Here is a 25,207-nt window from a genome sequence, read left to right on the forward strand (position 1 = left end):
AGGTGATAAACCAGCTGATAAACCGGCTGATAAACAGGTGATAAACCGGCAGATAAACAGGTGATAAACCGGCTGATGAACAGGTGATAAACCAGCAGATAAACAGGTGATAAACCGGCTGATAAACAGGTGATAAACCGGCTGATAAACAGGTGATAAACAGGCTGATGAACAGGTGATAAACCGGCTGATGAACAGGTGATAAACAGGTGATAAACCGGCTGATAAACAGGTGATAAACAGGCTGATAAACAGGTGATAAACAGGCTGATAAACAGGTGATAAACCGGCTGATGAACAGGTGATAAACAGGTGATAAACAGGTGATAAACCGGCTGATAAACAGGTGATAAACAGGTGATAAACCGGCTGATAAACAGGCTGATAAACAGGTGATAAACAGGCTGATAAACAGGTGATAAACCGGCTGATGAACAGGTGATAAACAGGTGATAAACCGGCTGATAAACAGGTGATAAACCGGCTGATAAACAGGTGATAAACCGGCTGATAAACAGGTGATAAACCGGCGATAAACAGGCTGATAAACAGGCTGATAAACAGGCTGATAAACAGGTGATAAACAGGCGATAAACGGGGTGATAAAAAGGTGATAAAAAGGTGATAAACCGGCAGATAAACAGGTGATAAACGGGCTGATAAACTGGCTGATAAACAGGTGATAAACAGGTGATAAACAGGTGATAAACAGGTGATAAACGGGCTGATAAACAGGTGATAAACGGGCTGATAAACAGGTGATAAACAGGTGATAAACCGGCTGATAAACAGGTGATAAACCGGCAGATAAACAGGTGATAAACAGGCTGATAAACAGGCTGATAAACAGGCTGATAAACAGGTGATAAACAGGCTGATAAACAGGCTGATAAACCGGCTGATAAACAGGTGATAAACAGGTGATAAACAGGTGATAAACAGGTGATAAACAGGTGATAAACCGGCTGATAAACAGGTGATAAACCGGCAGATAAACAGGTGATAAACAGGCTGATAAACAGGTGATAAACAGGCTGATAAACAGGTGATAAACAGGCTGATAAACAGGTGATAAACAGGCTGATAAACCGGCTGATAAACAGGTGATAAACAGGTGATAAACCGGCTGATAAACAGGTGATAAACAGGTGATAAACCGGCTGATAAACAGGTGATAAACAGGTGATAAACAGGTGATAAACAGGTGATAAACAGGTGATAAACGGGCTGATAAACAGGTGATAAACAGGCTGATAAACAGGTGATAAACAGGCTGATAAACAGGTGATAAACCGGCTGATGAACAGGTGATAAACAGGTGATAAACCGGCTGATAAACAGGTGATAAACAGGCTGATAAACAGGTGATAAACCGGCTGATGAACAGGTGATAAACAGGTGATAAACCGGCTGATAAACAGGTGATAAACAGGTGATAAACAGGTGATAAACAGGTGATAAACAGGTGATAAACCGGCTGATAAACAGGTGATAAACAGGCTGATAAACAGGTGATAAACAGGTGATAAACAGGTGATAAACAGGCTGATAAACAGGTGATAAACAGGTGATAAACAGGCTGATAAACAGGTGATAAACAGGTGATAAACAGGCTGATAAACAGGTGATAAACAGGTGATAAACAGGCTGATAAACAGGTGATAAACAGGCTGATAAACAGGTGATAAACAGGTGATAAACAGGCTGATAAACAGGTGATAAACCGGCTGATAAACAGGTGATAAACAGGTGATAAACAGGCTGATAAACAGGTGATAAACAGGTGATAAACAGGCTGATAAACAGGTGATAAACAGGTGATAAACAGGCTGATAAACAGGTGATAAACAGGCTGATAAACAGGTGATAAACAGGCTGATAAACAGGTGATAAACAGGTGATAAACCGGCTGATAAACAGGTGATAAACCGGCAGATAAACAGGTGATAAACAGGCTGATAAACAGGCTGATAAACAGGCTGATAAACAGGTGATAAACAGGCTGATAAACAGGCTGATAAACAGGTGATAAACAGGTGATAAACAGGTGATAAACAGGTGATAAACCGGCTGATAAACAGGTGATAAACCGGCAGATAAACAGGTGATAAACAGGCTGATAAACAGGTGATAAACAGGCTGATAAACAGGTGATAAACAGGCTGATAAACAGGTGATAAACAGGCTGATAAACCGGCTGATAAACAGGTGATAAACAGGTGATAAACCGGCTGATAAACAGGTGATAAACAGGTGATAAACCGGCTGATAAACAGGTGATAAACAGGTGATAAACAGGTGATAAACAGGTGATAAACGGGCTGATAAACAGGTGATAAACAGGCTGATAAACAGGTGATAAACAGGCTGATAAACAGGTGATAAACCGGCTGATGAACAGGTGATAAACAGGTGATAAACCGGCTGATAAACAGGTGATAAACAGGCTGATAAACAGGTGATAAACCGGCTGATGAACAGGTGATAAACAGGTGATAAACCGGCTGATAAACAGGTGATAAACAGGTGATAAACAGGTGATAAACAGGTGATAAACAGGTGATAAACCGGCTGATAAACAGGTGATAAACCGGCTGATAAACAGGTGATAAACAGGCTGATAAACAGGTGATAAACAGGTGATAAACAGGCTGATAAACAGGTGATAAACAGGTGATAAACAGGCTGATAAACAGGTGATAAACAGGTGATAAACAGGCTGATAAACAGGTGATAAACAGGTGATAAACAGGCTGATAAACAGGTGATAAACAGGCTGATAAACAGGTGATAAACAGGTGATAAACCGGCTGATAAACAGGTGATAAACAGGTGATAAACAGGCTGATAAACAGGTGATAAACAGGTGAAAACAGGCTGATAAACAGGTGATAAACAGGTGATAAACAGGCTGATAAACAGGTGATAAACAGGTGATAAACCGGCTGATAAACAGGTGATAAACAGGTGATAAACAGGCTGATAAACAGGTGATAAACAGGTGATAAACAGGCTGATAAACAGGTGATAAACAGCTGATAAACAGGCTGATAAACAGGTGATAAACAGGTGATAAACAGGCTGATAAACAGGTGATAAACAGGTGATAAACAGGCTGATAAACAGGTGATAAACAGGCTGATAAACAGGTGATAAACAGGTGATAAACCGGCTGATAAACAGGCTGATAAACAGGCTGATAAACAGGTGATAAACAGGCTGATAAACAGGTGATAAACCGGCTGATAAACAGGTGATAAACAGGCTGATAAACAGGCTGATAAACAGGTGATAAACAGGTGATAAACCGGCTGATAAACAGGTGATAAACCGGCTGATAAACAGGTGATAACCAGGTGATAAACAGGTGATAAACCGGCTGATAAACAGGTGATAACCAGGTGATAAACAGGTGATAAACCGGCTGATAAACAGGTGATAAACAGGTGATAAACCGGCTGATATCCAGGTTATAAACCGGCTGAGAAACCAAACTGCTGAACGGGTGAGAGTGTTTCTAACGCTGAAGACTTTGTTCTCCACAGATCAGAGTAAATATTTAACTTCCTCTCAAACAAGACATCTAGACGTCTTCCAAACTGAAAAATCAATGCTTCCATGGAAGTAATAACACCAGCAGCAATCGCTGTAATTGAACAAGCTGATCGATGTTAAAACCCCTGCAACGTGACACAGAACCAGGTCTGAAAACCAGATGTTTTAGACTGTTCTGTCCAACCAGCTGTAATTAAAGAGAAAGGTTAACTGCATAAAAACAGGCAGCGCTTACGTATTTTTACTGTTTTTAAAAAGTGGTCCAATCAGCAGCTCCTCGTTCAGATTCCTGTTTGATTCATGAATTCCTCTCTTTCCTTCCCCAGCTGACCGGAGGAGAGCTGCAGTTCAGATACAGATGTGGAAACGCCCCCCCTGACACCCTGATTGTCAGATCTGATCCCGTGTCGGACGGCCGCTGGCACGGCGTCCTGCTGGAGGTCACCTACACCTTCCTGAGGCTGACCCTGGACGGGCACCACCCGGCGTCCGTGACCCTGACGGAGCCGTGCCGGATGCTGCGTTTCCACGGCGCTCTGCTGTTCGCCTCCCTCTCCCAGGACTCGGCTCAGGAGGTCGGCCAGAACCCGCGCGACTTCAGCGGCTGCCTGGAGGGCTTGCAGCTCAACGGGGAGCCGATCGCGGCGGGGGACGCGGCGGAGTGGACGGGGCCAGGGAGCCGGAGGGTGTTCGGGGTGTTTCAGTGCTGCAGCAGCGCAGGAGCCTGCGACCACCAGCCCTGTGAGAACGGAGGAAGCTGCCAGGAGGACGCCGCTGGAGGTCAGTGGACACACATGTTATTTTATATTTACAGTTAATTAGCTGGGAAAAGCAGTTTCTAACGAAAGCGGAGACGTATAAAAGCCCCTGCAGACGGGAAAAGATCAGGGCAGCTCGGTCCATCCTGGTCTCAGATCAACATGAACTGAAAAAGTTACCAAAAGGAAATAAAAACTTTACAAGCTCCGCCCAAACTGCAGATGACACCACGTTCAATAGCCACATTCCCACCATAGGAACCTTCTGCAGTTCCTAGAACCTTTTCAGGAACGGGGCCGTTTTTTCCCATATTCGGACATACAGAACCGGGGACCGCGGCCCTCGGGAACTAGGGACCGCGGCCCTCTGGAACTAGGGACCGCGGCCCTCGGGAACTAGGGACCACGGCCCTCGGGAACTAGGGACCACGGCCCTCAGTTCCTGGGACCATTCCAGCTCCTTCTCCTCAGCTGGGTCTGTTCTGGTTTCCATAGGAACACATCTGACAGAGGTGTTTGGTAGTTGGTAGCTCCGCCCCTTGGTGGTCGGTAGCTCCGCCTCTTGGTGGTCGGTAGCTCCGCCCCTTGGTGGTCGGTAGCTCCGCCTCTTGGTGGTCGGTAGCTCCGCCCCTTGGTGGTCGGTAGCTCCGCCCCTTGGTGGTCGGTAGCTCCGCCTCTTGGTGGTCGGTAGCTCCGCCCCTTGGTGGTCGGTAGCTCCGCCCCTTGGTGGTCGGTAGCTCCGCCTCTTGGTGGTCGGTAGCTCCGCCCCTTGTCATGTTGTCAGGCTGAAATGTTTCCTCATACGACACGGACACAACCTTGCCGTGTTTAATAAGTTAAACCTCCACGTGGTCTCCTTTGTCTGCGGCGCTCTGCTCTCCTTCCTTCATGAAACCAAGAAGTATGGCCTGCGCTCCATCCTGCGTCTCCTGACTCTCTCTGTGAGCTCTTCCAGCCTCCATGTTAGACGCCCCATGTGCTCGTCCATGATTAATATCACCATCATGCAGACCATGAACACGGTGGCCTCCCCGCTCTCCATGTTAGCTTCTTGGTGGTGTTTTTTTTCTTCTCTCCTTACTTTTACCTAACCTGGTTCTCACGCAGATGGATGTTTCTCATCCATCTGGAATTGTGTCGGTTGCCTAGCTGTTCTCTGCTGTGAGTAGGCAGAGATTGTATTCAAAAACCTCTCGAACCTGATTGGAGAATTCAATGTGTGTGTCACGTACTACTTCGACCAATCATATCGAAAGCGGACGTGACGCGTTGGAGCGCGACCGGTCTTTCGGTCTGTGGTGGAAAATAAACAAAACACAACAGCAGCGAGCAAAGCAGGAGCTAGCAGCAGCTAATCGTCCAGCAATGGCTGTGTTTGACTGTGTTCGTTGTCGCGCCGGATGCTACGTCATACCTGTTAACACCCCGCCCCACGATTGTGATTGGCCCGGTTATTTGGTAACCGGGGACTTCGGGCTCAACAAGGCGCTCCCAGACAGAGAGAGGGGGAAGACATGCAGCAAAGGGCCGTCCGATGCGGGACTTTTATCTTTTCCATCAACATAAAATGTAATAATTAGTTTTATTGAAAACTGCTCTTTAACTTTTTAACCTTCATGTTTTTGGAAATGTATCTTAAAAAAATATTAAATGGTTAAAACTTCAGATTTGTTACACTGAGCAGAATTTTGTCATTTTATTTAAACTACAAACATCTTTATTTTTTTTAAATAGTTCCTGCGGACTAATCTAGGGGTGCGCAATCTGACGATATAACATCGTGACTGGCGAGGAAGAGTGGAGAATCGCAGGCGATCTACCAAATTAGAGAAACCGTATAGATCGCCTTTGCCAATCAGCGCAATGATTTTATATATATTTTTTTTTAATGCTGGTTCCCGCCGATGCGGCAGACGTAGGGCGTCATAGCGATCTGTGCGTGACACTTTCTTACACGCCTCCATGTTGTGTTTGTAAAAACTTAGAAAACGCATGGACAGCCATGGCTGAAAGCCAAGCCAACGAGCTGGTGAAGAAGAGGAAATCCACCTCTGTAATTTGGAACTGGTTCGGGTTTTCTTCTAGCCTAACCCACTGCTGCTGGTCCACATCAGGAATGGGAACAGCAGCAGCGGCACCATCTACAGCACATCCATAGCGGCGCACGGGAGAAACTCACGGCCAGCAGCAGCACTCTCGGGTCGGATGAGGAAACCGCTAGCTCGTAAGCTAACTACGGTGCAAGAGAAAAGGGATGCAGCGCGACCGTGACAAACATTACACAGTTGAAAAGTATTCCTTTAGGGCGCTCCGGTGATGGCAGTGCGTGACTGTGGCTGCAGTAAATGAACATGCAGCGTTGCTCATCTGTTGCTAAATGGCATCATGAGGTGGAGTCAAGTCGTCATCAGTGGTTCGTTTTTCTATTTCCGGTTGCTTCACTCTCACTGTGTCAGATGTCATTAATTAGATCATTATTTTTCATCTTGAATTGGGTTACAGTTGAATTACAATGTGTTGATTGCCAAATTCTTTCTTTTACTCCTTAGCTCTTCTGTGGTTCAGCATGTCGACTTAACTCTACTGTAATTGGTCTTTTTTTTTTTTTTGGATGGAAGTGATAAAAAAATCGAAATCGTGATACAACATTTTTTCCATATCGCCCACCCCTAGACTAATCTAATCTAATCAGAAAGAAAATCTATGAAACGCAGTCAGAATCGAGTTAAATCACATACTAAACCAGGCAAAGCCCCAGAAAATATCAATGAGACCAGACGGCAGGTCTTCTAACGTTGTTCCCACACCAGCCGATCAGTAAAAGATTGGAAGCTATTGATCACTCCGACATGTGCAGACTGGTAACCTGAGTGCTTGTTTTCTCTCAGATAAAAAAACACATCATGTGACCCGTCTCACCAGTTACATCATTTATTAAAGGATCAGGTTATAGGAATGGAGAAAACGTGATTAACAGCTTCTGTTTTACTGTAACTGCAGAGTTTCTTTGGTTTGATATTTCAGCGGAGTTCTAATCAAAGGAGCCGATTCTTCGTAGGTTTTCAAAGTCTTATGGATCAGATCGTTAGATAAACACTGAATATGGTGTTTTTGTCTGACCTTTATTAAATGTTTGCTGACCATGTCGGACATTAAAACCAACATTTTAATGTCGTCTTAGTCTGATTTGCTGAGTGAAATATGGTCAGGATGAGAACTGATGACAGAATGTCTTCATTTTAATCTGAACACTAGTTCCAGCAGGTAAAAACACAGCCACCATCATGACTCCATCATTAATTCGGACATTAATCTGGCTGTGTGGTTGAATACAGATATTAAACACTGTGGATCCTTACAGGACACCTAAGGTCTGAATGAGTGTGAGGCGGGGAAAGAATAACTTAGATATTTAGGATGTGGTAACACAGTAATAAATAGACGAGGACAGACGGTTTGTTTCTGGATATGTTGAACAGCAGCTTGTTGTTGCCACATGATCTTATTTCTCCACCAGATTTATGTCCTGGGGTTCTGAACCGTCTCATGTTTTCATCTTCTTCAAGTAAACGGAGAAAACGCTCAATCTGCTCAGGGAAAAGGTTCCAGACACTTATTACCTTTGACTTCACTTCACTCGTTAGTTAAACCTGAACATTTAATTTCCCTCCAGGTACCAGCGTATGGAGGACTGAAACTGTTATAATTATTAATCATTTAGCTTACATGATAGTAAATGTAACTTTTTCTATTTGTTATTTCTTTATTTGATGATTCATCATTCCTTTATTTATTCTTGTATTTATAGATGTATTTACTTCTCTATTATTGCCCCTTTACATTTTGTTTTTGCTTTCCCGTTAGATTTCTCCTTCATTATGCAAATTAGGGGGCGGTCCAACTTACTGTGTCATGGGCTCATCTTTGCACCTATTGGCTGATTGTTTCAGAAGATGGTTCCTGCACCAAAACTAAAATAAAGATGGATTGTTAATTAAAAAACTGAGACTCTTCTTTTAGTCAATGATTGGACTATTTAAAATATAGCAGTTGTTTATAAAGTTAGTTGAAAAATGTAGGCCGTTGCCCTGACTGCAAGTTAAGCTAGCTGCTAACGCTAACTCTGTGGCTGCGTAATGACCTTATGAAACTAATTATTTAACCATTCATATATTTTTGTTTTTATTTCAGATTTTGACAGTTTCAGTCCTCCATGCGAGGACAATGTGGTAAAATACCAGATTAAAATAGTTCAGTCCAACACTAAACCAACTCTGGCTCCAAAGTGGTCAGTAAATGGTTTTAAATCAAAGTTTTTGGAAGAGGATGAGATGAAATGGTTTGTGTGGTTTCCAAAGGTCGAGCGTTGCCTCTTTAATGTGATCTAATGACAGCTTGTACATGTGTATTACAGGGTATCCCCAGGTTTGACCACATGAAATTTAAGACCTTTTTAAGACTTTTTAAGACCACAAAAAATGAAAATTAAGACTGGGGTCGCGACCCTGGGGGGTTCGATCCCCTTTAGGACACAAAACACCACGTACACAAATCAGTTTAAAATATGTTATTTCACAGGTCATGCAGAGCAGTCACTGTACATAGTGTGGATAGGTCAAGTAATTGAAAACACATATGCTTAAAGTGTACTTTTGACTACTGTACTTAGTACAAAGTACAATATTTTCGGCGATTTAAAATGCGCTTCATTGCATTGTCATGCGTTTTGTCCCGAATAAATACCGCTAACGAGAGAAGTTGTCCTCCTGTGATTCACCGATTCATACGAGTTTTACAAAGCTGCCGTCAACATTCACCACTGACCTCTCATGTCACAGAAATAAGCCACTAAGCACGCTGTAGCACACCAAAATACATCGCCATTTTCTTTGTAACATAAAGCACTGTTGTCATCTTAGCATTAGTCGGAACTGCTTCAGAACAGCTACGTAAAGCTACTGTTGTGATCGATAACAAAATGGCATTCCATGTTCATTGCTACTGCTCGCAAATATATCTGCTATGGCCAAGCTCAGCAAAGAAGGGTTGACGTTCTTGAGCTAGCTTAGCATGTTTTGCGCTCCTCATGTCCAGGGCAAGGTGACCTAATGTTGTAAGTTTGAATTGTTTACGACAGCACTTACATCTCGCCTCCACGTCAGTCTCCGGGGCCGCGAGCAACCAGCTGCTGTATTTTGGATCACTTAGCCATTGCGGGTTGAATTTGCACTTTCCCATCTTCGAAACAACTGACCACCAACTGCCGGGCGGGTTGGCTCACGCGCGCTGTCACTGTCACTGTCACTGTCATTGTACTCACGAACTGTCAGGCTAGCCGAGACCTGTGTGCTCATGCTCCATATTCACGTTCGCGCGCTCTGTTATTCATGTTTGACGTTCATGGGGCTGTGGTTCGTTCACGTTTTCTGCGTTGCTCGTAATTCGCTACAGATCGGTTGAGGGGGAAAAATAGACCAGAGAAATTTAAGACCTATGTATGACATTTTAGACCCGTGACACACATTTAAGACCTTTTTAAGGCCTAAAATCGGGGGAATTTTTTTTAAGACTTTTTTAAGACTTTTAAGACCCCGCGGCTACCCTGTATTAAGGGCCCTGATGTGTGTTTATTTCACACATTAAGCTACAGAAAACATTTTCCAAATATCTAAACGTGCCAATAAGTGTTTTTTGAACCTGCTCTTTTTCATTTCCTGTTTGTTGAATAAAAAGAAGCAGCTCTTTGATTCTGTGGGACTGATTAAACGCCACGCTTGCTGCCCGTACTGAGGAACCACTTCTGTTTTCAGCCCACTTTTAAGCTTCTGTGCTCGTCGTGGGTTTTATGTTTGATATATTTAAGGCTGATTATTTTTCCCGTTGCATATAAAACGCACTCGAGTGCTCTGGAGCTGGATCAGGTTGACCTTTGCTGTGATTAATTCTGTCTGCTGGGGGAACTCATTGCGGCTTTGATCACTCGCCCTGGTCTCACATGTGTGGATGTGTTTATTTCCTCTGCAGAGCCGCGCTGCAGGTGTGCGGGACTCTTTCACGGCGCCCGATGCGAGCGCGCCAAAAACCCGTGCGTGTCCCAGCCGTGTGCCCACGGCAGGGTGTGCATACCCAAGGCTCAAGGCTACATGTGCAACTGCTCACTGGACAACGCTGAAGCAAGGTAGAGGAACGCAGTAGTTTAATACTTTAACATATTTTTCAGCTTAACACAAAAGTTTTAAAAAGAAACAGAGCGAATTCCTGTTTTTAAATAAAAATTCAAAATATCTGGTGAGAAACTTTCAGCCAACTTTGATGCAGAAATGATCCTCAGGCAGCAGAACCAGATAAAAAGAGCTCAGAGAAGTAATGAGGACGATTACCTGCAAACACAACACTCCCAGATGAATTGTAGTGAAACGTAGAAGCATAAAACTGGGTTAAAGATATTAAAAAGAAGACAACCCACCCCCCATTATAAGCAACGTCTCTGAAACCTTGAATTTGCATGTGTGACTGGACTGACACACAGTCGCTCATCACTCTTTAACCAGCCACTTATTCCACTCACACCACCAACATTACAGCGTTTCCACATTCTTCCTTCATTAATTCCGACTGTGCCGCTCCTCACAGCCTCTGAGCTTCTGATTAACACACAGAATGAAAAATGGCTGCTTGTGCTTTCAGATTTATGTTAGTATTTCTCAGGCAGCTCGATCATGATACACATACTTTACGTGATGAGCACCTGCAAAATGAGCAGTTAAAGCTGAGCGGCAGTGAAACAAAATGATGGGTTGTTGTTGGCACTTAGAGATGGAAGATGTGGGGGGGCGGTGAGCCTGTTGGTGTCTTCAGCCAAACGTAACCTTCACCTCTGGACCAAGGTGCTGCCGGCCCGATTAAGTTATTTAAATAGTTTATAGAGACACCGTGACTCCACTAACACTGTGGGAATCTTCTGTTAATCTAATTTATTTTTCATTTCAAATGAACAAAAGCGTTTAAATTCTCAGGAAAAGGAAAAAAACAAATCTACAACCCTCGAGCTATTTATCATTAACCAGTTAACTTTTTTTTAGAGCTTACTGTAAGTATAAATATTATTTCTTTCATCCTTTAGATGCCACAATGAGACTAAAGTCTGTTTGCCCAATCCCTGCCCTGGAGGATTCGACTGTAAAATCAATGAAGACTCTTTTCACTGTGATCCACTGCCCCAGGTGAGTCAGAGCAACACAGTTTCATTAAAAAGCTTAACTTAAATGCTTAACTAACCCTAAAACCATCCTTTCCCAGGTGTCTGCAGGGTTCGGCTATGTGGAAATCATAGAGATCTGTGCCAGTGTGCTGGTTTTGGTCCTGTTGGTCGGCATCTTTGTTTGCATCAGGAAACGATACGTTCAGCAGAAGAAGAAGAAGAAGAAGCCCGCATGTGTCCAGGACTCCAACGGGTAGGCATCACAGAGCCGATAACACACCTGCACCGCGATCCAAACCCGTTTCTTAGATAGTTTACTCATACTCAAACTACCCAAGATGCAACGTAACGTGACGTCGCCGATCGTCATTTCCTGTCAAAACGGCAGTTTCAAGCTAGCTACAACGAGGGTAGGTTCACTTCCTGTTTTCAAAACAAAAGCACCAATTGTATGGTAATGGCTTTCCCTATGATAAAAGGCAACGGGTATTTTATTTTGTGAAAATAACAGGAAGTGCGTTGCTCACTGCGGCTAGCTTTAGTAGCGACGAATTCGTGGGAACAAAATTGTAAACAGCAGGTATTTTGTCAGGTTTTCAACACGTTGGGGATCTAAACGACTACTTTCTCACCTGAAAATGTTTCAAATGTTGCTAAAGTTTACAGAGTTTAGAGCTTAAGAGAAATCAGCTTCAGGCCGGCTGATTTCGGCTCGGGCAGGAGCAAAATGCATTGTGGGTAAACGCTCTGCATACTGTCTGATCGATGAGTATGCAGTATGTAGTATGGAAGTATGTAGTTTGCAGTTTCGAACACAGCCATTGTCTTACATTTTGATTGAGTTCAAATCAAGAGTTAAATCAAGAATTAAAATTAAATTTGATCTCTGGCTCAAGTTTTCAGCCACAGTTCAGTTTGACACAAAGAGGTCATCTCAGTCCAGATCAAACAGCGATCTGAAGGAGCTTTCACACCCGTAATAGTCACATGACTCAGTGCAGACAGAAGGAGCTGAATAAAAGTGAAATAAGCATCTGTGTCCATCCCCACAGCTATTTCCAGTCCAGCGCCCCCCAGCGAGGCAACGCCATTGAGATGAGCTCATTGGTCAGCCCCACCAACAACCTGGGCCAAACACCATTCAGGTCTCTGAGGCATCACAGCCAAATCGTTTCATCGGGAAGCAGATCATCAAAGACGCAGGGGCCCGTTGTGTGCAGTGTGGCCCCTAATCTTCCTGCCAGACCACCGTCGAGCTCAGACAACGACTCCATCAGAAAGAGCCGCTGCGACATGGACTATGAAGGTGTGTGTGAGTCTGAACATCCAGTCATCCAGAGTAGGATTTCTAAATTAAGGCTTTAAAGTTCTTTTATGGAACAATGTGCCTTAAAAAACTGTAATTTTGGTTAAAAATGTGTAATGTGTGCAGTAAGGAGCAGCATTGCTTCCCTCTGCTGTGATGCAGAAGGTCAGAACAGGCGGATAAATGAGCATCATCGATAACAGCGGACACTGATTAAACTCTGGGAGATGAAACATTCAAAGATCAGGTCGAGTGGACGCGATAACATCAGCAAACAGTTTCTTTCTTTGCTGCCTGTCTCCAGCTCCACTTTATATACAGCTCATGGCTGTTTCCCGCTGTCACTCACTTTAATCTTCCTCTGATGTCTGTCATTTCCTCTCTGTCGGTTTTCCCTTTTCCTGGCTCTCTGTCCTTCGCTCGGCTTCATCCAAACACACTTTTTATTCTGAAATCTTTGCAGGTGCACATGTTACATTCAGTCAGAAGCAGATTTCAACTTAACAACAAATCTCTGCAGTGCCTTCATTCAAAAGATGGAATTTATTATGGGAAAGAAAGAATGTGTTGAATCTGAGCACTCGTTTCTTTTTCTGCTTCTTAAAGACATTTGGGATTAGAACCTTAAATGTGATTCCATCACATTATTATTGGGAGAATCAGGAGTTTGGATCAAAGGAGGTTATTACTCAGTGGGGTCACATGGCTCTGAAAGGATCGGATTATTGGCTAAATTACAATCAGACTGAGCTGAGCAAGGGTAATTCTCCTTGGATATATGTGGGTGAATGAATGGGATCAGAGGCACAAAGCGTGTCATACCCCGGTATGATAGGTGGCGCTGTACCCATTCCAGCTGTTGCTAATAGAGCCACTTCCTGTTGACCTCTTCACCACCAACAACAACAACAAACTCAGGCATTGGAGAAAGATGGAGAACGCAGAGCCAGATGAAGCTACGTCCCTCTACATTTGGTCTGTGATGAGCTGCTTGTTGCACAAACTCGATGCCCAACGGAGCATTCTCCATCGCGTTGTTTGTTTCTTTCTGACGGCGACAACAACAGGAATATCGTCTCCTTTGACTTCCGGGTCACGACCCCGGGAAAACATCTGGAGCATGCGCAGAACGCAAAGTCTGATTCACCACGTGCTTCAGCGTCTACAAGCAGGTTTAGAGTGACTTTCAACCCAGTTATTTCGGGGTCAGAATCCCATCCGATCCAGTTCTTAGTCAGATTAAGGTGTCTACATGCACTTAATAACTCAGTCTGATTGTAATTTAGCCAATAATCCGATCCTTTCAGTGCCTTGTGACCCCACTGAGTGTGGAAAAGTCCTATTGCCTTATGTGACAAACGTAGAAATATCACTTTGTCCCTTTACCTTGGAGGGGTTTTAATATCGTGGCATAAATTCGGAGCAGCGTGCATCCCACTGTGACCGTTTCGTTCTGCAGACAGACGGCGGCAGATCAGGCGTTCGTCACGCCGCTGCTCCCCAGGCAACGCCATGATGGCAGGTCATTTATCTCCATGACCTTATCAGAGACTAAAGGACACATCCCCGTACTACTCCACCAGTTATCTGGTGCATTGTTAAAGGTGACGGCTCCTGACCACACCTCACCCGAGCAAATCTACAGTCTGAGACATGAGATCTGTTTCAGTGGAGTGCAGATTTATTTTTAGCTGAAGAGGAAAGTTTGCTTCACCATTTTTTAGCCGTTAAAGCATCCAGCACAGAAATGTTAACAGCTCTGTTGAAAATCCCCTAATGATAGAACTCAGGTGTAAACAGAGACTTTGTAGAGCCTTGTAATAAACTGTTTCAATAAGCATGTAGCAGCAAACCACCACAGCTAAACGTAGCTCCAGCTGAACAGAGCTTAAACGCTCACTGTAGTGTTGAGGCTGATCATTTAAATGAATTCACTGATTAATTGTGGGGTAAGGCGGAGCGGTTGGAAACATCCATCACCTGCGCACATGAAAACAACATACCTGCATATCTTTAATGATGACTGAACTCTTTCAGTGAGAAGCCTCAGACCTCCACAGACCCACCAACAGAAGCCTTTTGTCCCAGCCGCAGTTCAGACTTAATAAGTGTAATAAGTTCAGCGACAGTGTTTGTTCTGCATTAGCACGTTTGGCTGCAGTCCCGGTTTGCTTTGGACCGGTGCCAACAGAAGCCCTGTTCACAGATCAACTGCAATCAACTATCAGTGGAAAACATGCCCTCGTTAACCCTCCACAGTTCTTCTTCTTCTTCTGTAAACAACACAAGAACCAGCCAGGAAACACCTTCTTTACTTCACATCCATCATCTGCTGTGCTTATGAGCGGCCATTCATCTCCTGCATCTGTCATTCTTCACCTGCTTGTCCTTCTTCCTTCATTTTGCCTCCCATTATCTTTACTCTCTTGATTTTTCCTTCCTTCACCATCTGTCATTTGTTTTGTTCCAACCACTTAAAGAGATAGTTCGCCTCTTCTGACATGAAGCTGTGTAACATCCCATATCAGCAACATCATTTCTGAACATCTTCTTACCCCCTGCTGCGTCCTGTGAGCAGAGTTCCAGCCTCGTTTTGGTGTTGATGAAGGTAGTCCGGCTAGTTGGCTGGGGTTTAAAAAATAAAGCGTTTTGCTTCTCAAAACAATATGCGTTCAACAGAGTAATACATTTGCATCACAAAATGGTTCTCCAGGAAAAAGTCAGACCTCACACTCTCTTGGCCCTATTTTCTCTCCCTTCGTATCACTGCCGCCTGCCGACAGCCGCGCCTGCTACGGTGTTTGCTGCTCGGTCTGCACAGCAGGCAGTGATACGTTTAGTTTTTTGTTTAGTTTTTTTTTATTGATCACCATTATTATTATTATTACTGTTATGTAGTCTGAGGCACCCAAATGAAATCGCTGCGATGACGTAAACATATCCTGCCGACACTGAGCCTGAGTGTTGGTTACAAACACAAAGTTTTTCAAATTTAAATACTTTATATCCACGTTACCAGAGGATTCCACAAGGGGGCGCACCAGAAAACTTGGAAGACATTAGCAGGATGTAAACAACACAGCAGCAATAAAAGGGGGCAGTATTTGGTTAATGTGAAGTTACATCTAAATTAAGGATATCTTCTTTATAAATTAATCTGCATGTTCCACAGCGTGAAAGCTTCATTTCTGAGGAGATGCAGAACAATCCTCCAAACACGCTCGTGTGAGGCATCATCAGCACATTAAAATCCCTGCCGTGCACCCCAGAGAAGGCAAACTTTGAGATGTTCCAAAGCCGAATAAACAACGTAAAGTCTCGTTCCTGTAATGTTCCAACAACTACGCCACAAAGAGTTAAATAAGAATCAGTACAAGGTCCTAAAGACAATTACTCATTCTCTACCTCTTATACCATCAATATTTCCAAGTTGTGGAGGATTAATTTTCTCCAACAAAAGGTGTAAAAAGGAACTAATGGTTGACTGATAAGTGTTGGGTGTAAGAAGAGGATTCCACTTCCAGTTCATCTTTACATACAGCGTGGTGCTTTTACACTGAAAAGCTTCAGTTTTTCTCCTGTTCAGCCTCAGTCTTTAGAGGATTTATCACTTTTTCTTATCAAGAAAAATTAATTAAAAAGCAGCCGTTCAAAGTGAGCTCATAAAAAGGTGCATGTTTGAAAAGTATCAGGGTGACTGAATGTGTTCATCTTTTATGTACACAGGCTATATTTATATATTTCTATTTCTATATTTCTATATTATTTAAGAATCCTGTTATAATATTGTTGTTGTATGCTTATTTTATCTCATCTTTTATTATATTTGGACATCCAGTGCGGGCAACAAAGCAAAGAGTTTCATTGTACAGAGAAACACGTTTCTAACTGCACACATGATAATAAACCTTTGAATATTTCTGTTTGTCTTCAGTCTACCCGGCTGACCCAGACTACTATGGCCGCCCGGCGGTGCAGGACTTCCCCCAGTTTGACATTGTGGAGGACGCCTACTCCACTTCTACCGTGGACTCTCGCAGGAACTCTCGGTTCGGAGGCTTCCCGTTCCCGCTGGATCGCTGTGACCGCCGCGCGCCGCTGCCGCCGTGCTACAGCAACCAGAACCTGGATGACTTTTTGGGCCCCGACGGGCTCCCCCTCCCCAGCGCTCAGTGCCCCAACGAGTACACGGCCATCAGCTACTATCCCACGCAGCACGCCCGCAGCCTGGACAACGTCTCCGGGGGCTACAAGAGACTCAGCATGCGGCTGAGCGTGGCGATGCCGTCGTACGCCGAGCAGCCGGCGCCGGCGCCCAACGCCGCCCAGCCTCAGACACGAGCCGCCAGGCATAACCCGCGCTGCTACGACGGGTCCAGCATGGTGGAAAGTGATTACGGAAGCTGTGAGGAGGTCATGTTTTAGCATGAAATCTGCTTTATTTATTTTGCTTTTCGTTGGCGAACTGAAATAGACGCCACCTCTGAACTCCTTCGTTCTCAGGCAGCTTTGTGTACGAGTACATTTCTGAATGCATCTGAACATCTGCTCAGGAGCCTCCCGCTGCGGGGTTTTTAATCTTTTTTTTCTTCCCACTCCGGAGATGAAAGCACCGTGGCAGACGTTTCAGATGTCTTTGATTTGTTTGACTTTTTAAAGTAACGTCGTCTCACTGTGCCAGATGAGACGGAGCTAATTTAAGAGCCTTCGGTTACCTCTGCAGAGAAGGTTCAGCACCAGTTCATCTTTACCTGAAACAGGCTGGGAGATGATGAACAGTATTACAGACTGGACTGTGCACTGTTGCAACATAAGACTTTTTAAGCTTCGACATGGAAGAGGACACTGCATTCCAAACATGTGTGGCACACCGTGTCTGTTGTATTTGATAAAGAAACGGCCGCTCGGTGTGCAGCTGGTGGTAAAAAGTATCTGCACTGAACTAAAGATTTATCTTCACACTTTTAGGACATTTTTTCTGTAAAACAAGTTGCAGAAGTGCCAGTAAAACACAGCTTAGAGTGTTTTAACGGTGACATTAAGGACATTTCAGGCAGGACCAGTCAGCTCACTGTTCTATCACAACGAAGAGGGCTGGATCCTCGTTTAAAGAAAAGCTGCAGGCCAGGAGCACGTGATGAGGGGATGTTCATTTTTAACTCTTCTGTGAGGCTTTAATAAGTGCAGAATAGATTCCAGATTTAGCTTCGGGGGATATTGGTGATCAGCCTCTGCTCTGCAGGGAAATACTTGATGTGGGAGAGTTTCTGCAGCAGGACAGAAGAGTCGATGCAGCCATTTTAAATGGTGTAAACACACAGCCACTGGATAAAGAAATGCTGGCTGTGCTGTATTTGGCACGTTAAAGCGAATCTGTCCATGTTTGACCGGAACAGCAGTTAGATTTAAACTGTTAGTCTTTATGTTGGTAAAACACAAAGAAGAAAAGAATCAGCACAGAGGAGGCTGGAAGTAACCACACATGATGAACACCTTTTATCACTACAGCCTCTGCTGCCATATTCCATCTGAGGTGAAAACTCAAGTTTCAGTTCAGTTATTCCTGAGGAGCAGCTTCGTTTAGGTCTGTCACCACAACAAGCCGATACTGCCATCACTCTGCTTCAAACTGAAACTTTATCTAAAACATTTATCTTGAGGAGGTTCTTCCACCACAGAGCCATTCCTATTTCAATAAGAAATTCTGAGAAATCTTTCTACATCGAAGGCATTTCAAAATGTTCTGTCGTCCTCAGGCTGTGATGTTTGATCATTACCTTCCATCCTTTTCCTCTAAGCTTTATTCAGATTAGAGTTTGTTCCTGAATCCTCGGCCGTACGCTGTGGGTTATGTACAGTATGTTTGACTGTGACTGTTGTTTTAGCTCAAACTATTTTCACGTCCTTTGTACAAAAGAGATCTTATAATCTGCGAGTATCGTGTTGTACATAAAGTCGGTATCTGTGTGTTGATCAGCTGAATGTATGTTAGATATGTTTGTTTCATTTATAAAGTTTATTTTTTTAATCAGTGTGGACGTCCCCGTGTTTCTCTGTAAGAGATTGTATTAAGATGCTGTGTTTCCCTTCTGTTTTCCAATATTGTAAAGAGAATATGAATAAAGATATTATCTTCTAAAAATGTGTTCCCTACATGTCAAAGAAAACACGTTAGCTTTATTTTTGTTTTGTATGAGAAGTGAACAAACTAAGTAAATGGGATCCAGATGGAAATCTCAGGTAACTACTTCTGTCCATGACGCCCAGAAAGTCCAACAACTTCAGTGTGGAACTTATTCTAAACATTTAGAAGCCCAACCCACCCTTATTTTATAGGGAAGTACACCAAATTAAAGATTACGTTAAGAAGATTAAAGGGACAGTTCGCCTCTTTTGACATGAAGCTGTGTAACATCCCATATCAGCAGCATCATTTCTGAACATCTTCTTACCCCCTGCTGCGTCCTGTGAGCAGAGTTCCAGCCTCGTTTTGGTGTTGATGAAGGTAGTCCGGCTAGTTGGCTGGGGTTTAAAAAATAAAGCGTTTTGCTTCTCAGAACAATATGCGTTCAACAGAGTAATACATTTGCATCACAAAATGGTTCTCCAGGAAAAAGTCAGACCTCACAATCGCTTGGCCCTATTTTCTCTCCCTTCATATCACTACAGGCTGTGTAAACTGAGCAGACCGAGCAGTCCCCTGCTTCGAGCAGCAAACACCGTAACAGGTGCGGCTATCGCTAGGTGGCTGAACGCATTGATATGAAGGAAGCTTCTTCTGCACAGCATGAAAAAGGGGCTGATAGAGAAGGCTGATCAGAGTCTGGAAAAGGCTGGTCGCAGCTCCAAAACCAAGTGCTATTTGCACTTCTGGTGAGATGCCAAAAACTAATTTTTCGTTTTGCTATACTTGTATATGTATATGAATCTCATCTCATCTCAAGTGGCTGGAAAACAATACAGTGATGTCCTTAAATCAAAGTGGGAGATGCCTCCAGAGGTGGCAGAGAATGACAGGGCTAAGATGCAGACTTATAAACTGGTGACGGATAACCAATCAGACATCAGCATGAAGACATGAAGGAAACTGGTGATCCAACAGATCCCAGGAACCTCAGAACTTTATCCAGAGGGCGTGCGGTTCTAGGAACGCCTCAGTAGAAGAAGACCTGAGATAGGGCTGCTCGATTATGGAAAAAAAATCATAATCACGATTATTTTGGTCAATATTGAAATCACGATTATGTAACATGATTATTTCACATGACTTTGGGAACTTTGAATTTATTGAAAAGACACCTTTCAACAATTCTTTAAAAAAAAAAAAAAAATGGCTTTTTCTGTTTCTTTATTAAATTGTCATGGGTCACTCGGTGTTTAGCTTTCAAGTGGTTGAACAAATTCGTAGTGTTCCCTTGCGTTGCAGCCACTACCATATAGCAAATCTTGCACGTAGCATGTTTCTGCTCGTCGTCAGATTCCTCGAAGCCAAACTGTTCCCAGACATCATCGCGCTGATGATGCACCACCTGCCTTCCTCTGGCTGAGAGAGTTTGAGGCTTCGGGAGGGGCGGATGTACGCATGCGCGTGTCATTCAGAACGCAAGATACGAGTTCTTGGAAAACAGAACTTAATACTAATTTAAAAATAATTTTTTCTCGATTGCATTATTTTGGTGATCGTTGGGAGCCCAAATCGAAATCGAAATTCAATTAATTGCACAGCCCTAATCTGAGAGCCCGACAAAAACTGTTTCCCCATAGGGACTAAAATAAGGATCTTTCCCTCGTTCGTTAGCATATATATGGAATGAATAAAGAGTTTGTTCTGGCTAAGTATCTCATTAACCACATCAGATTACGATGACATCCAACAAAGATGCATTTTTTAGAGGGATGGAAGCCATAAACAGTGTGGCAAAAAGGTATTTAGTTCTCCCTCTTAAAAAGATGAGAGCGGCCTGTAATTTGCATCATGGCACCGATCCGCCTCTCAATCTCCCGCTCCATTCATCCCTCGCTCGTGAACAAGACCCCCAGATACTTGAACTGCTCCAACATGCAGAGCCTTGAGGAACTCCGGGACACAGCAGTTCTTTCATAGAGGGTCTTTGGTGCTGTTCTTTGTCTGGTCCCTCATCGAGGATCTGTTTGCCTTGGGTGACCCTACCAGGGGCTTAAAGCCCCGGGCAAACATAGCTCCCAGACTCATTGGGGCACGCAAACCCCCCCCCCAACAATAATATGACAACTCAAGGGGGAGGAGATTACGATCAGTAGAGATAATTGAACAAAAACTTACAAATAAAAGAAGCTAAAATTTTGTACATAGGAGATGAAAAATGTTTAGACAGTGCAAGTGTGTCCAGGATTTTCAAAGTATATATTAACTGCAAAAATGTTTTTAAAAAATGTATCTTTCATTGGACATACACATGTATATCTATATCTAGATATAGATAGATTTACATGTGTATATCCTATTAAATCTATCTATCTAGATCTAGATAGACACTGAGTATACCCTCTTGTTAGTCATAGACTAATGTCTTCTGATCCATACTTCATGGTGCATAGCATCAGAAGACATGCAAGAATGTCTGACATCACTTTATTTACAACACAGACGTTTGGGGTATCAGTTTAAAGTGTACCCACTTTTCTGGACATACTGTTTACCATAGCTTTACTTTGTAGTCATCTTTATCAAATGACGTTTTTCAAAGGAAACCTAATGTAACTCGGCTGGCGTTTGGTTTCCTTTTTGTGGAAGTTGAACCTCAGAACATTGTCCTTAAATGTTAAAAGTAAATTAATCTGCTGCTACTTCTACTGCTTTAAGGTTACTTTTACTACATCAGTTGCCTTTGTTATGACCAATTTTACCACTGCTACAAATCCAGTCATGTTAATAATGCATTTAAACAGGAATTTGGTGTCCAAGTGGGTTAAAAATCTTTTAACTTAAGTGGTGTTTTGTCATAAAAACACATCAGCATTGAGATTCTTCCAACATAACCAGGAGCAGGAATCAGAGATGGATATGCCAGCTCTGTCGAACCATGAGACAGTAAGAAGGAACGTCTGGTTTCAGCCTCTGGTTGTACTTCCACATTTATGGGGAGAAAACGCTGCTCCTCCACTATGAAGAGAGAGCATTCGCTTGTTGTGACAGGCTGGAAAATAATCTCAACTTTCAGGAGAAACAATGTGAACATTACCTTCACATTCAGTTTAAAGCTTGAACTAAGAATTACTTTTATTATTAAATCAGACCGCTCGTTAACCGTTAAAAAACGTGTTAAAAATAACAGCTTAGATATATGGATTGAAATGTGTTATTTTGTCAAACTACTTGGTTCAACAGAACCCTTAAACATCAGCTTATTGTGATAAAACCAAACATACCAGCCTCACATTACATATAATAAAATATCACAGAAACTACAGACATGAGTCTGTAGTTTCTGTGATATTTTATTTTATTTTCTGTTTATCAACAACTCAATCAGATTGTATTTGATGCACGAGTTGAAGCTGTTATCTGGACAGCTTTTCATGAGCACAGTTTATATACACTTTATACTTCCTGAAAGTCTGACTATTTAAAAACACACACACACACACACACACACACACACACACACACACACTTTACACATTGGAAATGTGGAGTCAGTCCCTATCTTCAGAGCCAAGCTGTGGAGCTGGCCGTCCTCTCCTACCAGCTGTCAATCACCCGCTCCATCCCGCTTTCATACAGCAGAAACGCAGTGAAAACACGGTGAAAACGCAGAGAAAACACAGAGAAAACGCAGAGAAAACGCAGCGAAAACATAGTGAAAACGCAGCAGAAACGCAGCGAAAACAGTGAAAACGCAGCGAAAACGCAGCAAAAACAAAGCGAAAATGCAGTGAAAACACAGTGAATACACAGTGAAAACGCAGCGAAAACACAGCAGAAATGCAGTGAAAATGCAGCAGAAACAGTGAAAACGCAGCGAAAACACAGTGAAACGCAGCAGAAACAGCGAAAACACAGTGAAAACAGTGAAACGCAGCAGAAACACAGTGAAAACGCAGCAGAAACACAGTGAAAACACAGTGAAAACGCAGTGAAAACGCAGTGAAAACGCAGTGAAAACAGTGAAAACGCAGCAGAAACACACAGTGAAAACACAGCGAAAACACAGCGAAAACACAGCGAAAACACAGCGAAAACACAGCGAAAACACAGCGAAAACACAGCAGAAACACAGCGAAAACACAGTGAAAACAGTGAAAACACAGCAGAAACACAGCGAAAACACAGCAGAAACACAGCGAAAACACAGCAGAAACACAGCGAAAACAGTGAAAACACAGCGAAAACACAGTGAAAACAGCAGAAACACAGCGAAAACACAGTGAAAACAGCGAAAACACAGCGAAAACACAGTGAAAACAGTGAAACGCAGCAGAAACGCAGAGAAAACTCAGCGAAAACATAGTGAAAACGCAGCAGAAACGCAGCGAAAACACAGTGAATACACAGTGAAAACGCAGCGAAAACACAGCAGAAATGCAGTGAAAATGCAGCAGAAACAGTGAAAACGCAGCGAAAACACAGTGAAAACACAGTGAAACGCAGCAGAAACAGCGAAAACACAGTGAAAACAGTGAAACGCAGCAGAAACAGTGAAAACGCAGCAGAAACAGTGAAAACGCAGCAGAAACAGTGAAAACGCAGCAGAAACACAGTGAAAACACAGTGAAAACGCAGTGAAAACGCAGTGAAAACACAGTGAAAACACAGCAGAAACACAGCGAAAACACAGTGAAAACACAGCGAAAACACAGTGAAAACACAGCGAAAACACAGCGAAAACACAGCGAAAACACAGCGAAAACACAGCGAAAACACAGCGAAAACACAGTGAAAACAGTGAAACGCAGCAGAAACAGTGAAAACGCAGCAGAAACACACAGTGAAACGCAGCAGAAACACACAGTGAAACGCAGCAGAAACAGCGAAAACACAGTGAAAACGCAGCAGAAACAGTGAAAACACAGTGAAAACACAGTGAAAACACAGTGAAAACACAGTGAAAACACAGCGAAAACACAGTGAAAACAGTGAAACGCAGCAGAAACGCAGAGAAAACGCAGCGAAAACATAGTGAAAACGCAGCAGAAACGCAGCGAAAACACAGTGAATACACAGTGAAAACGCAGTGAAAACACAGCGAAAACACAGCGAAAACACAGCGAAAACACAGCGAAAACACAGCGAAAACACAGCGAAAACACAGCAGAAACACAGCGAAAACACAGTGAAAACAGTGAAAACACAGCAGAAACACAGCGAAAACACAGCAGAAACACAGCGAAAACAGTGAAAACACAGCAGAAACACAGCGAAAACACAGCAGAAACACAGCGAAAACAGTGAAAACACAGCGAAAACACAGCAGAAACAGCGAAAACAGTGAAAACACAGCGAAAACACAGTGAAAACAGCAGAAACACAGCGAAAACACAGTGAAAACAGCGAAAACACAGCGAAAACACAGTGAAAACAGTGAAACGCAGCAGAAACGCAGAGAAAACTCAGCGAAAACATAGTGAAAACGCAGCAGAAACGCAGCGAAAACACAGTGAATACACAGTGAAAACGCAGCGAAAACACAGCAGAAATGCAGTGAAAATGCAGCAGAAACAGTGAAAACGCAGCGAAAACACAGTGAAAACACAGTGAAACGCAGCAGAAACAGCGAAAACACAGTGAAAACAGTGAAACGCAGCAGAAACAGTGAAAACGCAGCAGAAACAGTGAAAACGCAGCAGAAACAGTGAAAACGCAGCAGAAACACAGTGAAAACACAGTGAAAACGCAGTGAAAACGCAGTGAAAACACAGTGAAAACACAGCAGAAACACAGCGAAAACACAGTGAAAACACAGCGAAAACACAGTGAAAACACAGCGAAAACACAGCGAAAACACAGCGAAAACACAGCGAAAACACAGCGAAAACACAGTGAAAACAGTGAAACGCAGCAGAAACAGTGAAAACGCAGCAGAAACACACAGTGAAACGCAGCAGAAACACACAGTGAAACGCAGCAGAAACAGCGAAAACACAGTGAAAACGCAGCAGAAACAGTGAAAACACAGTGAAAACACAGTGAAAACACAGTGAAAACACAGTGAAAACACAGCGAAAACACAGTGAAAACAGTGAAACGCAGCAGAAACGCAGAGAAAACGCAGCGAAAACATAGTGAAAACGCAGCAGAAACGCAGCGAAAACACAGTGAATACACAGTGAAAACGCAGCGAAAACACAGCAGAAATGCAGTGAAAATGCAGCAGAAACAGTGAAAACGCAGCGAAAACACAGTGAAAA

General features: G+C 43.3%; 1 protein-coding gene across 1 annotated transcript in view; it reads left to right on the plus strand.

The window, feature by feature from the left end:
• The window catches only part of fat2 (FAT atypical cadherin 2), a 121,299-nt gene extending 103,424 nt beyond the window's left edge, over positions 1 to 17,875 (plus strand). The window contains exons 24-29 of the mRNA XM_075482012.1: positions 3,882 to 4,335; positions 10,338 to 10,491; positions 11,437 to 11,536; positions 11,613 to 11,767; positions 12,567 to 12,820; positions 16,755 to 17,875. Coding sequence (XP_075338127.1) covers positions 3,882 to 4,335; positions 10,338 to 10,491; positions 11,437 to 11,536; positions 11,613 to 11,767; positions 12,567 to 12,820; positions 16,755 to 17,245 — 1,608 coding nt within the window. The 3' untranslated portion in view covers positions 17,246 to 17,875. The remainder of the gene's footprint in view (positions 1 to 3,881; positions 4,336 to 10,337; positions 10,492 to 11,436; positions 11,537 to 11,612; positions 11,768 to 12,566; positions 12,821 to 16,754) is intronic.
• Positions 17,876 to 25,207: the final 7,332 nt, after the last annotated feature.

This window comes from Odontesthes bonariensis, chromosome 13, assembly GCF_027942865.1.
Source record: "Odontesthes bonariensis isolate fOdoBon6 chromosome 13, fOdoBon6.hap1, whole genome shotgun sequence".
NCBI lineage: Eukaryota > Metazoa > Chordata > Actinopteri > Atheriniformes > Atherinopsidae > Odontesthes > Odontesthes bonariensis.